We start from the raw sequence: 18,949 nt of genomic DNA on the forward strand, positions 1-18,949 counted from the left end.
ATATATATATATATATATATATATATATATATATATATATATATATATATATATATTATATATATATATATATAAACTGTAAACAATGTTTGTGTCATTGTTGCTTCTATTAATACTCTTATGGTGTAACCAGAGTCAAACTGGAGGACAACTACTGTGTTTGTTACAAAGAAAAAAACAGAAGAAGAAGAACACCATTAGTTAGCTGGATTTCCTATTAAAACGTTAGACATGGTATTGGCAGAGTAATATCTGTTCATTATCACCCACTGCCATTAAACCATTAAGGGAAGGTGATGATGTAATTGTGTCTGTGTGTGTGTGTGTGTGTGTGGTGGGGGGTTCATTTGTCTGTCTGGTAGCAATATACCACTGGACGGGTTTCAGTGAAACTCTCAGAAAGTAACCTTTGGTTGTAGATCTATAAGCGATTAACTTTTGGAGTCACCTGATTTCTTATTTCAGAGGTGCAGTGAATGCACCATTTCCTATGCTCTTACTTTACAGTCTGGTGGAATTTCTTTCTTTAAAAGTCGCTGAATAAAATATTTTCACACTGAAGAGACTCAAAAGAAAGCTCAAGATTTTTTTGTCTCTTTTTTATGAGTTTTTGACTTGAAATAAAACCTTACACACCTATAAGAAAACTTTTAGAGTACATTTTTCATTTTATGTCTCCTTTAAATTTAAGATCCTTATATTTATTAGTGATTAATCAATGTCATTCTCATTTTATTGTTTCTATATTTAAGTCTGCCTTTCATCTAAAGTATAGTAATATATATCGTCAAATTGTGTGTGGGAAGGTGCACACATAGAAACAGATTTAAACTATAATTAAGTGCTTTAGAGTCACGATAACAGTGTAGGATTTAGAAAGACAAGCTTTGTGCCACTCCTGTTTTTGTCTCTTGAGTGTCAAACCTCAGCTAGCAGCTCACTAACTTATCTTAACATAAACATTTAGCCTAGCTTTTAGCTTTAAGCCTGACTTTGTCCTTAAAGTGTAAAACTAAACACACCTACAAACACTTCTTAAGCCTCTCTTGTGTATGTCGTGTACAATTTAAAAAAACAGTTTGTCAAAAAGCTCAACTTCACCCCGAGTTTTCTCTAAGCTACACTTGCAAAACATAACTATGGATAAGAAATCTTATGCCTTTTTTGTTGCCACAAGAAAAAAAAACAAAGACACTGGAACTTAATGAATCATTTCTGTATTTGATGATCAGTTTCAAAGCAGCGTTGGGTGAATGTTTTGATTATCTGCATACCATTTACATTTTTGGTCCCTCGGATAATTGGTTACAAGAAAGCTGCCAAGCTTCCACTTTGGCCGTATTTAGATGAGTTAGAGAAGTGTAATTTTGGGTTTCAAAAACTGATGTGACTCCTTGATTTATGTTATCAGTGACGTTGCTAAATTTATGAGAGATGATGTTTTTGCCCATGTTTGTGTGTACATGTGTTCATTTGTCTGTACCGTTTTTTGAAACCTTCAGAAAGTAATCACTGGGTGTTCATCTAAATCTGATTAACTTTTAAAGTCAACCCAAGTCAAGATGGCCACCAAAGTTCATCCAAATTACATAACTCAGTAAATATTACAGATATTGAGGGAACATTTGGTGTGGTAGTAGCTAAGAGTCATCCACAGCAAATCACACAAGATTGTGTAAAATGTTATTTTCGAGGTTTGGCCGAAACGGCTGCAACTCTTTCACTTCTCAACAAAAGACGAGCTTCCTTCAAAACTACATGGAAGACAGGAGGGCAATATGCATTCCTTTCTAGGAATGCTAGGCCTTTAGTTCATATTGTAAACCCTGATTGTATCTCAGGTGTGTGCGTGGAAGCTGACGAATGCCTGTGTGAGTGAGTAATGATGACAGAATCGGGTTAGACCGTCGGGTTTCATCAAGACGTCCAAATCGAACTGACACGTGCTCCCCAGCTGTCTCAGCCCTCACGCCGTATGCAGACCAAGCACCGCCGCTCTCACGTCGTTTGGACATATTTACTGCCGTCTGAGAGCGAACACTAACCGAAAAGTGAGCTGTGAATTTTGTCTCTCCACTCAAACTGTCCGGGAGATTCTTGAGGATTTGTGTTTTGGAGCGGATGTGCTGTTTGTGTGAGGATGTTGTGTTTGGCTCTCAGAGTTAATACTTTGAAGAAGCACACTTAATAGTGTCACACTGTCAGTAACGTCTTTGTTTTCAGTTTTCTTTTGGCTGCATAATCTTTGGAAAATCCTGAAAATTCCAGAATAATTGCTGGTGTTTTCAATTTTTTAAAATCTCTCTCTCTCACACACAAAAATGGCCATAAATCGTTTAATTTTACAGATATTGAGCTAAAATTTAGCGTGACAGTAGTTGACAGTCATTAACAACACTCCCTCCAAACATTAACAAGATAAAAAAAACTCTCAGTATTGCATGAAATCACACATGACATCATTTACAAAGGTCTGACTGAATTATCTATGACATTGTCATTTCTCAACATAAGATGATCTTTTCTAAAACTGTCATGAAAGTGGTGGGCAATATGCATTCCTTGGTCTTTAATTCTTTTGGTTTTTATGACAGAGATGATAAAACCTTCACAGGGAAACAATGGCTGCTGCCAGCATGAGAGGAAGTTTTTTTTAATGTTTGGGCATTATTTTTAGTCAGCTGAGAGCGATTGAAGGCCACCATGAGCTGAAAATAAATGGAATGTGTGTGAGGTGCCATCAGACTTCATTTTTCCCTCTCACCCCGCCAACTGTCAGTCATGAGAAATGAATGTCGCATAATCATTCATGGCACGCAGGTAACTCGGGGTTTATCGCATTGCAGACTTTGTTCCCTTAAAGTGCTCAAATTTGGGGTCCTCAAATGGCAGACCTCAGGTTAAACGTTTTTGGTTTCCCTCCACAAGTTTGTCAGAATAGTTTGCTGAAGTTTTGTCCCATTCCTCCTGACAGAACTGCTGTAACTGAGTCAGGTTTGTAGGCTGCTTTGCTCACACGTCTTTATAGCTCTGCCCACAATTTTTCTATGGGATTGAGATCAGGGCTTTGTGCTGGCTGCTTCAAAACACTGACTTTGTTGTCTTTACTTTGTAACTAAGCTGTCAGGATGCTGAGGGACATTGTCCCTCTGAAGACTCATTTGTGTCCAAAGCTTTAACTTCCTGGCTGTTGTCTCGAGATGTTGCTTCAATATTTCCACAAAATGTTCTTTCCTCATGATGTCATCTGTTTTGGGAAGTCCATGAGTTTATCCTGCAGTAAAACACCCCCAAACATAATGCTGCCACCACCGTGCTTCACAGTTAGGATGGTGTTTTCAGGCTGGTAGCTTCCTCCCTTTTTCTCCAAATGTAACGATGGTCATTGAGGCCAAACAGTTCAGTTTTAGTTTCATCAGACCCCGGGACATGTCTCCAAACATGAAGGACTCTGTCCCTGTGTGTGTTTACAAACTGTAATCTGTCGTTTTGATGTTGCTTTGGGAGTCCTGGTTTCTTCCTCTCTGAGGGGCCTTTCAGTCCATGTTGGTTCAGGACTGGTTTCTCTGTGAAGAATGAGACTCTGAGCAGCTTCAGCAGCATCTTCACAAGGTCTTTAGCTTCTGGTTTGGGGTTGGATCACACATTTCACACTAAAACACATTTATCTCAGGAGCACAGAACCTGTCTCCGTCCTGAGCGGTATGATGGCAGGACTTTCTCCTGGTGTTTATAGTCGTGTATAATTGTTGGAACAGATGAACCTTCAGGCATCTGGAAATTATGCCCAAAGATGAACCAGAGCTGTGGAGGCTGACAATTCTCTTCCTGATATCTGGGCTGATTTATTTTGAATTTCCATTGATGACAATACAGCTACAGGTGTGCCTCCAATTAACTCTGATGCTGTCAACTAACCAATCAAAAGCCTTCAAAGCCACAACATCATCGTCATCTGGGCTCTCCCAAGTTGTTTAAAGGCAGAATAATCTTGGTGTATGTAAACGTATGACTTTAAAGACTGTAATAAAAAATCCTCTCTCTCATTGTTCGGGAATTTAGCAAATATTTAGCAAATATAAATAAATATAAATGAATTTGGGAATCCAAACTGACCTAAAACATGAAAGGTTTTGGCAGCACAGCTTTATTAGAATTTACAGCAACTCATTTTAGGTGGTGTAGCTTTTCTAGTATTTATGGTAATTCATTCAACTCCCAACCAGTCAAGGCAGACAGCCGCCCATCCTGAGACTGGTTCTGATTCTGCTGGAGGTTTCTTAAAGGGTGTTTTTTCTTTCCACTGTTGCCACAGTGCTGTTCAATTGGCTCTTTATAATGTATGTGAATGTTTTTGCACAGTGCCCTGAGATGACTTTTGTTGTGACTTGGCGCTATATAAATAAACTGAATTGAAACTAAATTGAATTTTAGGGAACTCAGGTTTTTTAGCTTTTATGGTAAGTCATTTTAGGCATTCCAGCTTTCCTACCATTTGCAGTAAATAAATAATAAAAAAAAAAATTAGATCTAGATGTATATCCAATGATTATACTGTGAGTTTCATTATAATCTGTCCAGTGGAGCACGAGATATTTTACTAACAAACAGACACGCACTCACACAAGTTTGTCATCCTATCCTTATTAGGACGTTGTATTGACTTCCATTAATTTCCGTAATCTAACTCTGCTCTTATCACAAACCACCTATCTATTACTAGTACCTGCTAACCCTAACCTTAACTCATTTCACATGTTAGCCTTAAACCTAATCCAAAAATGATATTCCACCACATTAGGACTGGGCTTTGGTCCCCATAAAGAGTACCAGTCCTGACAAAGCAGAAAAGGTCCTAAAACGGTTACAAAACCAAGTACAAACACACACATACATGCGCACACACTCCGGCAGTGAGTGGTAATAATTAAAAATACAGCAGCATCTGTAGATGTTCCTTTGTTCGGATTAAAAGAAGATTAGCACATTTTATTTTTAGGCATTTTTCTATTTTCAGCGTATCTGCTTGTAGAGACGTGAAAAGGCAGAGTCAGAGCAGAGCCCCGGAGAGGGAGCGTGTGCGCGCGCGCGTGTGTGTGTGTGGAATATAGAAAAATTGACGTCGTCATAAAGTCACATGACTGCTGAGTTTCCTTGGAGACAGCAGCGGTGTAGTACATTGAGATGCTCGCCTGCTCAGTTGAGGACAGATTAGGGATCTGTTGGAAGCAGCAGCAGCAGCAGTTGGATGTATTTTGCCACCGAGGCAGGTGTTTCTCTCTTCACAGAGGTGAGTGCCTCGTCTTCTGCCTTCAGCTCGCCGTGATGTACTGTAAACATTATTCAGATGGACTGGGGTTTTGTGTCTACATGCAGTCTGGGAGGAAGACGCAGAAGATGGCACGTGCAGCGCTGAGTGTTGACACTTGATCTGTTGCATGCAGGGATCACACACAGCTGGATTTAAATTTGTGAGGCTCAGCTAGAAAAGGAAATGGAACTGTGTGAACAAATAAATGTATGTTTTTAAACAGAACATGCAAAAGCCCACAGGCCTCTACATTATTGCAGGAAACATGTACTTTAATTAGTGGGCAGAAGATGCTGCAGAACGTTATTACTGCCTGCTGCTGAAGGCAAAACAGTCATTTTGTTTTTGTCCTTGTGTGTCTGTCTGTTAGCAAAATACCTCATGAACCACTGAACAGATTTTAATGCAACTTTCAGGAAATGATCACTGGGTGTATGTCTACAATGGATTTACTTTTGGAGTCGATTCAATTCAAGATATACTCCACAGCTAATCAACGTTAGCTATCACAAAAATGGCTGTAACTCAGTTAACTTTACAGATAACAAGCTAAAATTTGGTGTAGTTGTAGCTGAAACTCATTCCAACACACATTTGGAGTGGTAACATACTACATAAGGTCTTTGTTGAGCATTTTGCCACTTAGTATTTAGAGTAAGCTTTGTCTGTTTGCAAAATAGTTTATAAACCACTCAATAAATTTTATTGAAACTTTCAGGAAACAATTATTTAATGTATATCTACAAATAATTAACTTTTAACCCAATTCAAGATGGCCACTGCAGCCAATTGACCACAGCAATCACAAAAATAGCTACAATTTAATCAGTTTTACAGATATTAAGCTGAAATCTGTTGTTTTACAAGCTAAGAGTCATTCTCAACACATACATGGGCAAAAACATGCGTGACATCTCACACATGTTATTTTCAAGGTTTGACTAAACATCTATGTCATTTCTCAACATGAGAGTTCAAAGCTGCGGCATGAAAGTCAGCGGGCGATAATTATTACTTTCAGGAACGGTGGGCCTTTATTTTGTGTTCTTTCTGGTTTAACAGCAGAATAATCTGAAGAGAATCTGAGCAAGGTGGATATAAATAGTTTGATTTGGCAAAATAATGCAAATCATAGAGGAACACAATGCTCCACAGTGCTGTGGCCTTTATGTGATAATGAGAGCTTCAAACACAGCCAAGCTAAATGGAGGTTAATACAGAGAGATGGAAATGTGATCGGCTGCTGTTTCGGCACGCGTGAAGCTGTGCACCTGAGATGTTTTTGATCTCTTTATGAAACTTCAAGCTCTGGGGGTTCGGGTTTTAATGAGCCCGCCACAATTTCAGCCCCCAGATGAACCCCACCGCTTTGTTTACTCGGACAAACGGCCTCCCACAATGTCACCTTTCCCATTTTCTTTCGCAGAATTTTCAGTTTAATTAGTTCTCCTGTCAGCTGTCGTTGCTCTCGTTCATGTTAATTAGGCTTAATCTAATTCCCTAAAAACATCTAAATTGCTGTTTCCTAGAAAAATCTGTTATTTTGCAGCAGTTCCAGGTTAAGTGGAGAACAACACGCAGCTGTGTTTTGTGCACCAGATTTAGCAGTTTTGCATGTGTTGGTGTATCAGTCTGTCTATCCTATGAACCACTGGACAAAATTTTAACGAATCCTTGAAGAAGTAAGAGTTTGCTGTACATCTACAACTGATTAACTTTGAGAGCCAACCCAATTCAAGATGGCCACCACAGCCAACTGGCCATGGAAAACACAAAAGTGACTTTAACTCAGTCATTTTTAGATATTGTGCTAAAATTTGGTGTGGTAGTAGCTGAGAGTCACATAGTTTGAGAGACATTTCGTTACACTGCATGAGATTGTGCATCATGATATTTTCAAGGTTTGATCAAAAGTGCTCATTTCTCAACACGTCAGTCTAAAACAGATGCGTTCTTTCAAGGAATTCTGAGCCTTTAAATTTAATGACTTGTCACCCCTGCTTCTTCTCTTACCCTCTTTGCTTCAGTTGGATTAGAGTGAAGCCAGAAGAGCTGATTCATGATTATTAATAAAATGCAAATTCCTTCTCCTCCACTTCCTGGTGTCATGCACCACGGGCCTCTGCAGCGCAGCAATAAATCCTCTAATCTTGTCTTTTAGTCAGCCGAAACCAGTGACCAACAACATGAACGACACAATGCTCATGTCCTCCGGGGCACCAACTCCTACCAAAAGGTAAGCAACCCAGGCTTGATATCAATTTAGAAGAATTTTTTTTTAAAAACAGACAAGGTGTCACATTAAATTACACAAACAGTAAATAAGTTCTGTCATCAGACTGATTGAGCGATGGAAAAACAAGAAATTCAGTTCATTTAAATTCAGTTTATATAGCGCCAATTCATAACAGAAGTCAAAAGGCACTATACAACAGAAAAAACAAGTCCATTCAAGTCAGATTCAAATCCATATAAAGTCAGTTCAATCCAAATACAATACGATCACATACAGTACATTCTGAAATGCCAATTAGAAAAGTTTTCTATTTAAAGAAGATAAAAGAATGCGTCACATCTTCCCTTCAGCACAATCCCCCATCCTGATGAGCCTGGAAGCGACAGGGGAAAGAAGCAACTCTCTTTTAAAGAGATAGTCTGATCATTTTCAAAATGATGTTCATCAATAATAGTCATCAATAGTTACTACTTTATCAGCCGTGGCATCAGTCATAGAGCACAGAGTATGGAGGAAGAGGCAAAGGTCTTCATTCAGGCTAGGCTAATGGGTAGCCAAATATGGGCCCATGTTTAATTGCTTTTCATTTGAATAAGATAAATCGTTAAAAAAAAAAAAAGGAATATATTTTACCTCTACACTTTTGGATGACATTGTTTGTTAAGTTTGTTGTTGTTTTCTCAACAAAACCAAGTCTGTGTTATTGTAGTCTGAGCATTAACCGTTTAGGCTGCTGAATGCATCAGATCGCTGGGAGTTGAGTAAACTTTTGCTCTGATTCGATGTGCTGATCAGGTAGACTTATACATTCAGCGGCCTCTCCGTACCATCGGCATATAACTGTCAATCGGTGTACAGTGATGAGTCTATAACATGATGCTGTAGCTGTAAATTGTTATTTCAAGATGTTTATTGTATGGAAAACATCATATTGTCAACATTTGTATCATGGTAACTGAAGTATGGTTGTACTTTGCTCTGCTGAAAAATTAATAAAAATCTAAGTTCTAAAAAAAAAAAATAACTGTCAATCTATGCTCACTTTAAGGTTATCTCAGGAAACCCAAGCCAATGCCAACTATAGGATTTATCAAAAGGGAAAGTCTTAAATCTAATCTTTAAAGTAGACAGGATGTCAGCCTCACGGACAGAAACTGGAAGTTGATTCCACAAGAGACTGAACACTCTACTTCCTGTTCTACTTTTAGAAATTCTAGGAACCACAAGTAATTCTGCAAATTTTGCCTCAAAGCTGCATGACCTTGTGAGTGTATTTTAGTGGAAAATTTGCCATTCTGCCATGATGACTATGTGACCACTCCCACTTGAAGGCTTGGGTTACCAAACAGTAGCAGATAGCAGGCAAGGGGCCCCTAAAAGCGGCCTAATCGTCCTCTCGTTTCAGTCCATCTGATTTAAAGGCCAGCTCAATTATTATTTGCTCACAGCAGTAATGAACCGCTGTGGTTATAAATTAAATGATGGAGGCCACTCTGAGGGAGCTGTTATGTGTCCACACTCTCTCTTCTGCACGTTTGTGCTGGCTAAGTTTTCTTTTTTTTGTTACATATCACTCGATCAGATCTTTACAGCAATTTGTGCATTTGAGGTCGGGGCACTTGGGGACTCAGAAGTTCCCACAGCCATTAATCTGGAAGAGTTCTGTCACAAATTTGGAGAGGACATGAATGAGGGGTGTAGATGTCTCATTTTCTCTTGTTCTTCTCTGGCCAGGGTTATGATCCTACATCAAGGTTTCTGAAGGGCAATGTGCAGCTGAATGAAAAGTTCAAGCAATGTGCCGCAACACTGTGAATTTTATTGCGCGCTGCCGAAAGGCGGACATGGAGCAACGATATGTGTTTGTGTGTATGTGTCAGTGTAACTGTTCCACGTTCCCAACTCAGTCGTTATGTGCGTTGTTTTGTTGGCTGTGACGGTCCTGGTGATCATCAGAATCCGAATCTGAGGAGTTTTCATCTGATTCTGGAGTTACAGGCATCGGTTCAGGTTCATACTGGTATGGCTGTAGAGCCATTACTTCCGCAAAGTCTTCTGGCATTTCTTCTTATTCAAAAAAGGTTTCTTCTTTCATTTCCACTAGTAAACAACCAGACAGTAGCGACTTCTTTGTGTTCCAGCTCTCTTTTAGAGGCAGGCTGGGGCACAGCGCATGTCATGAACCCAGGACGCCAATTCCGCCCCACAAATCACCCACCTCGGAAATTATTGACTAAAATGCTAAAAACAAGTTATTTAAGTCTTAGGTCAGAAAAATGGGTCCCTAGAATGTTGTGTGGATCTGTTTGACTAAATAACACTTGCGAAATGTCAATTCTTTGAGATTTTATTTTGGTTCACCTTTAAATAAAGTTAAATCTTTTGAAAACTATAAAAGTCGTTGCACACTTTTCCCAATCGAGTTGAAGGTTTTGATATATGAATGGGTAAAACAGAACAACGTATGTGGAAGCAGCTTAATTGCAAAAAACATACAGAAGAAACTATAAACAGGGACTCAATTGTGTGATTGCTGACTCAGCATTCACGCTATTAGAGAATATTAGGGTTGGTTTTTAGCAGCCTGGTATTATATGGACACTCTGGGAAGTAGAGGTCAGTGGATGGCATCATGTTGCAGTGTGTACAACCGAAAGCCTTGACTCTGGAGGGTTTTTGCACTGTGGCAGTAATGCAGAAGCCTGATAACCTTGTGCTGACATTTTGCTCTGAGTCAGAGCTGCTTTGGGAAGATGTCACTTGCAGAGGATTCTCTTGCCATAGAGGGGTCAGAACAACTACAGGCTGCCATCTTTAGTGCAGAAATCGTGCATTAGGTAACAAAAGGCTGTGTTTAATGTGTAAGGGTAAATATTTGGTAAAAAATGTAAAATCTTAGAATAGCTTTCCACAATCGGCACCTTGTTGGAGTAGCCCTTGTTATTTTGTGTATGACTTTTTCAGATTTTTTGCTGAGTTTGATGGCTGCCACAGCTGTTTATTATTAACCCCTGCAAAACTTAGTCAGTTTTACAGGCACTGAGCTAAAGTTCGATGTTGTAGTGGCTAAGCATCTTCCCCAACACATACTAGTTCTAACTCATCATGCAACATCTCACAACATTGCATGCAAAACAGATATAGCTCCATCATTTCTCATAATAAAATTACCTTAGTTTAAATCTCTAGCATTAAAAAGGCAGCTGGTGATATGCATTTGTTCAAGAAATGCTCGGTATTGAATTTTTAATTTTTTTCCCCTCCATACTGGTTAAGCTGCTAGGCTGTTTAAGTAGTTTGTTAAATTATTCGTTATGATGAGTAACAATGCCAACAGGGGAAGATAACTGAGCTTTGCAGAGCTCAAGTACTGCCTGGAATAGAAACTCCAATTTCCGACCAGTTGATGAGGAAATGTCGAGGGTTTAAGACAACAAAAAGCAAAGACAAGAAAGATGAAACTTCCCCGATCATCATGGGTTAGATAAGCTCCCCGGTAAATAAAGAGAATAAAATTGAAGAGTAGCTAAAGTCATAGTGGTGATATTAAGAATGATGTAATATGTGTTTTATGAAGATTTGGCTTACAGAACATATTGTGTTATGGACTCCAGTAAACCAGGCTTTCAGAAGACATCTATAGGCAGATCTACATGGTTATTAGGACATTATCCCCATAAAATACTTATATAGTTTTCATTTGATTTTGTTCATTTATTTCTAATATTTTTAAATCAATAAACTTGCCTCCTGCCAAATGGCAAAAGGTGGACGATAATGTTTTAGCATGTCTATGCATGCGTGTGTCTGTCCTTTAGTAAAATATTTTATGAATGACTGGATAGATTTTAGTAAAAGTCTCACAAAGTAATCAGTGGATGTACATCTACAGCTAATTATGCTTTGGAGTCAGCCTAATTCAAGATGGCTGCCACAGCTAATCAAACTGAGCACACATAAAAATGTTTATAACTCAGCCTGTTTTACAGATATTGAGCTAAATTTTGGTGTTGTAGTGGCTGAGACTCATCCCAACACATAACATCTAATACTACTGATAAAAAAATAATAGAAACAGCTGTGAAGCTGTGGAAAATGAAAATATAAACTGAACCAAATGTTCGCAGACCATTTAGACTTTGCTCATGCTAATTATTGCTAAACTATTTGTGGTTCTGCTTCAGTTTAACAGTCTGAGCTGAAATGGAGCCACGCTGTCTTCAGCTTCTCTTCAATTTTATCTGAGAAAAAGCAAAACTTCTCAACAAGCAGATGACAAATTCAGTGCACTTTAAAAAAGTCCATGTTGTGCCTCCAGCCTCCATCACAGTCAGCTCTCTGATAGTGTTCGCTCTGCTGACACAACATCTGCTCACTGCTCACTGCAGGCCAACCACTTTATTAGCTGTTAGTCCCACAGAACCAGGCCAACAGAAGAAATCGGCAGACGAAAATACAAAATCTTGAGCTTGAAAAGATTGAATTCACTGTTAATGATCAAATGTGAACTGCTTGACAGAAGAGCTGTTTTCTGTCACAAAGTGGCCCCATGTGTATCTCATAAACTTTTAAAACATTTCAATGAGTGACATAAATGTGCTGCATTCAACGTCATAGCTCAGATTGTATTATCACTCACTGCTGAAGGGGAAAAGGGTGTGGTAAAAAATGTAAAATGTTAGAATAGCTTTGCACAAGAGGTAGCTATAAACAGATTTTTAGGGATACTTGCCTTTGATTAAAAATTTTGGAAAAATTCTTACAAGTTGCATTAAATCTTTGTACTTTAATTTATTTACTATTTAACATTTTATATAAAATCAGCCTCATCATTCATTAGTTATTCACACTTTATTTAAAAAATAACATCACGCATAGTTGTGCGGTTATTTGAAATTTGGTAAATTGCTACATAAAAATAAAATCAAATATCCATCCATTGTGTGCCTGTATCCAAGATCTCCTTTTTTTCCCAGAGTTTTTGGCCTGAGGTGAGGGTAGAAATGTAGATCGACTGGTAAACAGAGAGCTTTGCCTTGCAGCTCACCTTCCTCTTTACCACAATGGACCAGTGAAGTGTACACAATACTGCGGAAGCTGCACTGATCCATCTGTCGATCTTGTGCTCCATTCTTCCCTCACTTGTGAACAAAGCCCCAAGATAGTTGAACTCCCCTACTGGAGAGGGCAGTCCACTCTTTTCTGACTGAGGACCATGGCCTCAGATTTGGAAGTGCCGATCCTCAATCCAGCTGCTTCACACTCAGCTGCAAACTGTTCCAGTGAGGGCTGGAGATTACAGCTTGATGATGCTGACAGGATCACATCATCTGCAAATAGCAGATGCAGAATCCTGAGGCCACTGAACCATGCTCCTTCTGTCCCATCTGCACCAAAAAATGTTGTCCATAAATGTTAGGAACAGAATCGGTGACAGCGGGCAGCTCTGGCAAAGTCCAGCTCTCACCCTGAAGAGGCCTGGCATACTGCCAGCAATGGGAACCAGACTCTGGCACTGTTTGTATAGGGAAGGAATGGCTTGTATACGGACCCCTACTCCCATACTCACAGAGCACCCCCCACAGGGTACCCCAGGAAACGTGGAGGAGTGCCTTCTCTAAGTCCACAAAACACATATGGACTGGTTGGGCAAACTCCCATTTCCCCTCAAGGACCCTGGTGAGGATAAAGAATTTGTCCAGTGTTCCATGACCAGGACAGATCCTCCATTGTTCCTCCTGAATCCAAGGTTCAATCACCATTTGGACTCTCTTCTCTACTATTCCTGAATAGACCTTACCAGGGAGGCTGAGGAGTGATTTCCCTGTAATTGGAACACACCCTTCGATCCCCCTTCTTGAAAAGGGGAACCATTGTGGGCAGTGCCATGGAGTGGCAGACCAGGGTGGTCTGCCACTCCATGGCACTGCCCCCAATATCCAAGCAATGTTGCAAAGGCATGTCAACCAAGACAGCCGAGCAACATCCAGGGCTTTGAGGAGCTCAGGGTGGATCTCATCCACCCCCGAAGCTCTGCCACCGTGGAGCTTTTTAACTACCTCTGCAACCACAGCCCTAATTATGGACAGATCCACCCCAAAGTCCCCAGACTCAGCTTCCTTATTGGAAGATGTGCTGGTGGGACTAAGAAGGCCCAGGGAGTATTCCTTCTATTGCCAGACTTTAACCAGATCACTGATTGAGGTCACAGCACACTGTGCGAAACAAGATTAAAACAATCCAATGTTTTGATGTATAATTTGCAAATGTAGCAAAAAGAAGTTGTGGAAATACTGAGAATTTGTTTGCAAAAGATATAAACATTTTAAATAATTCAAATGTTAGTGTGACATCATCAACTGTCAGTTAAACATTTTGAATAAAAATCTGTAAAAATGATCAAACTTAAACTGTGATTATGTGAAAACTGTAAAAGATCCAACTTTCTGTGACCCGTTTAATTTTTGAATGAAGTTTCCACTGTGAAGTACGCCTGAGCTACAGAGCTCCAAAGAAAGTTGGGTTTTGTCATTGATTTCCATTTTTTTCTCTGTTTTTGTTTACTATGTCATGGCTTTTCAACTAGTGACCCGGGGGCCAATCCAGCCCGCAATTGAGCACTGTTCAGCCCACCGATGAGTTCATTTAAAATAAAACTAGATTTTAAATGAGAAAAAAAAAATCTCTGACAGAAACATTTAAAAAATCTAAAATGACAAATATTTCTATCAGAGAGGTCATCCTGTTACGTAGATGATCTGTAATAAGGCTATACAAGTCAGTCCGCCCTTCAGTGAGTTAATTTAAAATTAGATTTTAAATTGCAAAATAAATTTACATAATGACAGTAATTGCCTAATGTCCAACCCCTGAGCTGTTGGCTTTCAGTAACTGTGGTCCCTTGAGCAATCCAGGCAAATAATCTGGTTTACTTTGTGCCACATACCATTACCGAAGATAATAGCCCAGTATTCCTAACTGAGCTGCACTTTTTGATGTATAAATTGCCTGTTTAATTTTAAAGCTACCTGATGAGAAACAAGACAAAAAAACAAACAGAATAGTAACTAGAGAAAATGCATTTTTTTAAAATACATTGTGAATTTTGAGTGCTTAATGACTTTGCTGAAATTTGTTGAAAAATAAGTTGTTTACTGAATTGTTAAAGTTAAAATAAGCAGATCAGAAACTAAAATTATCAAAACAGTAACTAAAAGATCAAATTAAAAGCATAACTAAATACTAAAATCACCAAAACTGTAGCTGTAAGCTAAAATTAGGTAAACTCTTCCTAAAATGTGAAATTAGCAAAACAGTAGCTAGAATCTAAAATTAGCCAAAACACAAGCCACCTAAAAATTAAAAGGAGCATATGAAGGCAAAAATAGAGGAAGTCTGCTGCAATAAATTTTAAAGAACAATGTTTCTGAAGGAACTGAAAAGATCTTAATGTCTTTTTATGGAGAACATTTTTATAGACAAAGTTAAATAAATCAAAAAATATAAAAATTACAAAAACTAGCTGGTTCAAGCTGAATATTCTGATATTTGAATGATTAAAATAGCATAAATTATGTGTACAGAAAAAACTACATTATAAAACCATAAACAGAGATAATAGTGTGAATGCTGACTCAGCATTCGTGCAACACACATTGGTACCTCAAAGAACCTTTCCACAGAATCCTACTTCAAAATGCCTAAAATATCCCTTTTTAAAATAAAATAAGCGATTTCTCGTTGCAGAAAAAAACAAAAAAAGTTTCTGGTCTGTTTGTTTTGACGTTGCTATCACAGAGTTAGTTTGACCAAAGTCTGACAGTAATTCAAAATGGACTCGCAGCAGCAGTGATAGAAAAAAAATGACCTTTAAATGGGTGAAGTGTGATGAAGATGGATGAAACCTCTTCGGTTCCCTGTAGGGAGGAGCTGTTTGATGGAAAGGGAAGGGGTGAAAATACTCCAAATATAGCATGTAGTTGAGCTGATATTGAGTTTTTAAGTGCAACAAAATACAGCAGCTTAGGTTCCACACCAGTGCTCCTATCTGATCCTCCAAATTATCTGCTGTGCTGATGATCTTCTGATTAAAGATAAGTATCTTATACAAGCACACTTCAAAGAACCCAGACTGTGTCTTTAAAGCTCTAACATCCAAATGAAGTGTAAACAGGAAGCCCTTTTAGTGTTTAGTGAAAGTGGCTCAAAACAACAGCACCTGAGGCAAAGATGAATTGGAATAAACCCTCTTTCGTGTGACAAATTTAAGTATCTCAGGAAAAATGATTCCATGTCAGGAGAACTCAAAGTCATATCAGGCATCTTTGCCTGAAACCTGATTCTGACCATGAAGTGATACAAAGAAACTATTGCTGTTTTCTCACTATATATATTAGTGTTTTAGTGTCTATGTGTACACCTGAGGATAAAACAGTGAATTGCTATCACCCACCGGGTGGAAATGTTTTTGCCTTTGTGTTTGTGTTCGTTTGTCTGTCATGTCAGGAACATATCCCGTTTTGGGGTCTACACCGTGAATGCCTTATGTTCTGTCCTGATGCTGTTTTTAGTGCTTGTCACTGGATGGCGCTGTTGCAACAACGTTGGGCAGAGGCACGTGCGTTCGAATTGCAGAGGAAGAATGAGACGGAACAGAGTTTTGTTATGGCGTCCTGTGAGATAGCACATTTGTAATAAAGTTTGAGAGTTTTACCAGCCATTTCTTTATTTCATTTACAACCCCCACAACACGACTGGATCTTAATAAAACTCCAAGAAGCCCGTCTTTAAAACTTTGCCAAAAACTATTAGAGTCAGTAATGTCAGTCTGTCAGCAAAATGTCTTCTGAACTGCTGGACTAATTTTAATGAAACTCTCAGATGGTAATCAATGGATGGATGATTACATTTTAGAGTCAAGCCAATTCTAGATGGCTGTCACAGCTAATTGACAAAAAAGGCTATCATTCAGCCTGTTTTATAGATGCTGAGGTAAAACTTGGTGTGCTAGTTGTTGAGTATTATCCCCAACAAATTCTTGCAGTGTGATAGTTTCGCTTAAAACTTTGCCAATAGGTGGTGGTGTCAACCTTGTCCGACTGTTAGCAAAATATCCCCCAGGCATTCCTTCCAGGAATGCTCAGCCTGTAATTGTCTGATTCGTTGTTTACTCTCCATTCGAAGTTGGAATGCTCCCGAAGCTGTTTCAGCTCTCTCTTCACTCCTGGATTCAGACGACCTGCAGAGAAAATGCAGCATATGTCCCGTCATCTGTCCTCACCATATGCCGTGATCATTTTCAGTCTTTCTTTGACGTCTGCAGTCAGAGCTGATATGAGCAGAATGGACAGTCACATTTGGCTTGCTGCTTATCCACATCATCTCTGTCTTGTGACGGGTTATCTTTGACTGTCTGACAACACTGGAGTCAAACCCAAGTGACATGTAATAAAGTCACATCTTTTATATGTACTTTTGACAAACGTCCTGCTTTAAAAGGAGTTTTTGAACACCTGAGTCAGTGTTTTTCTGTGTGCACGGGATGTTTGACTCTGTTTGACTTTGGGCAGTGTCTTGGAGAGTCCCAGTCGGCTCGATGAAGAACACCGGCTCATCGCTCGATACGCCGCCCGCCTGGCAGCCGAGGCCGGCAACTCCACAGTAAGTGTCACCCTGAACCCCACAGTGAGCGTCAGTTAAACTGTAATTCAGGTTTTAATGATTGACGGTATTAGCGTCCGCCGCCAAAGGTTAGGATGTTTTTGTCCATGCTTGTGTGTATTCATTTAGCTGTACTTTAAGTAAAATATCTCATGATATGGATGAATTTTAATGAAACTTTCAGAAAGTAATCACTGGATGTTAATCTATAACTGATTACTTTTTGGGGTCAAGTCAAACCAAGATGGCTGCCACAGCAAACTGACCTTAGCCAACAGAAAAAATAGCTAGGTTCAGTCATTTTTACCAATGCTGAGACATAATTTGGTGTGGTAGTAGCTGAGAATCATCCTCAACACATACTTTAAGGGCTAACACATCCTGTCAGATCTCCCATTATTGCATTAGATTGTTCATAATGTTATTTACAAAGTTTTGCTAACTCCATCTTTTCTAGGCAAAAGATGTTCTTAATTTAAAACTCGGTCACCAGTGTGATTTCATTTAAGCAATCCAGGACCTTTTATTTTTATGTTTTATATTAGCTTGCTTCATCAGTAATAAACAAAATTAATACAGCAACTTAGTCTGCAGCATTTTGTTCCAAAAACTACAATAAAAAACATGGTGCCTAGATTTTTGTTTTTAAATTGAGTCAAGATTTAAGTTTTTTCGCAAGAAAATATATGACATGACAACAACTGAACCAGTGAAGATCTGAGTTTAGGCTTAATTTTATTTTTTATATTGTTATGTCCTTTAAGGAGAAACTGAAGAAATGCCTCAGTTAAGCAAAATGAACTCAAATAAATGCAGAGAACTAAATAAAAAAAGGGCTGGAGGAGAGCATCACCGGTGCTCACTGTGGTCAGAAATGAGCTGCTTGTATTTAATGTTTGTTCACTCGCCAACCCGAACTCTGTTTTATGATCCCTTTGTTTTCAGCAACAGTGTCCTCCGTCAGATCTGAGCTTCAACTTTGACGCTAACAAGCAACAGAGACAGCTGATCGCAGAGCTGGAGAACAAAAACAGGTACAGTTTATTATTTCTTTACGGCAGTTTTGACTTTTGGCCAACCTCAGATGGCTGCTTTGGAGATTCAAATAGTTAATGCAAACCAATCATATGAATATTGGTAATTCATTACTCTAGCTAAAGATAATATGATTAAAGTAAAAATGGGTAAAAAAATGAATGTCATTCCTGTATTTGAATGCTAAATAACTAATTGCGAGGCTGCTGAATATTAACACAGAAACTAAAAAGAATGTGTGCATTTAAACTTTGCATTTCTTTGAAAATGGAACAAAAATCACATTGAAACTAAAAATTGTATTAATACTGATTTTGAATTTGATGTCAGCAGCACCATTCAAAAAGACAGATGTGAACAATCTTGTTTGCTTGACTGATCAATTTTTGGAGTCAGTCCGATTCAAGATGGCTACCACATCCTACTGACCTTTAAAAACCCGAAACTGGCCACAACTCTTCTAATTTTACAGATATTGAGCTGAAATTTGATGTCGCAGTAGCTGAGAATCCTCCCCAACACATACTATGAGCACCAACAGCTCTCAGGAGATATTTGTTGTTTCATGGCTTTGTCTTTTCTCATCATAAGACCATCTTAGTTTAAAACTCTGGCATGAAAGGTGGTGGGCGATATGCATTCAGTTCGGGATGGCTTGGCCTTTTTAGAGAATTCCAAAAACATGTTAGGGTTAGTGTTAGTTAATG

The 18,949-nt window shown here is 38.8% G+C and overlaps 1 protein-coding gene across 5 annotated transcripts in view; it reads left to right on the forward strand.

Moving 5' to 3' along the window:
- dtnbb (dystrobrevin, beta b) overlaps positions 1–18,949 on the forward strand; it is a 64,954-nt gene that overhangs the window by 30,490 nt on the left and 15,515 nt on the right. For 3 of the 5 annotated variants that reach the window (XM_017421562.2, XM_017421564.2, XM_025007058.2), the window contains exons 11-13: positions 7,473–7,547; positions 17,117–17,207; positions 18,153–18,241. In XM_017421562.2, coding sequence (XP_017277051.1) covers positions 7,473–7,547; positions 17,117–17,207; positions 18,153–18,241 — 255 coding nt within the window. The remainder of the gene's footprint in view (positions 1–7,472; positions 7,548–17,116; positions 17,208–18,152; positions 18,242–18,949) is intronic. The other 2 variants (XM_017421565.2, XM_017421566.2) reach the window with 1 other exon arrangement.

This window comes from Kryptolebias marmoratus, linkage group LG10 (genome assembly GCF_001649575.2).
Source record: "Kryptolebias marmoratus isolate JLee-2015 linkage group LG10, ASM164957v2, whole genome shotgun sequence".
In the NCBI taxonomy this organism is placed as follows: domain Eukaryota; kingdom Metazoa; phylum Chordata; class Actinopteri; order Cyprinodontiformes; family Rivulidae; genus Kryptolebias; species Kryptolebias marmoratus.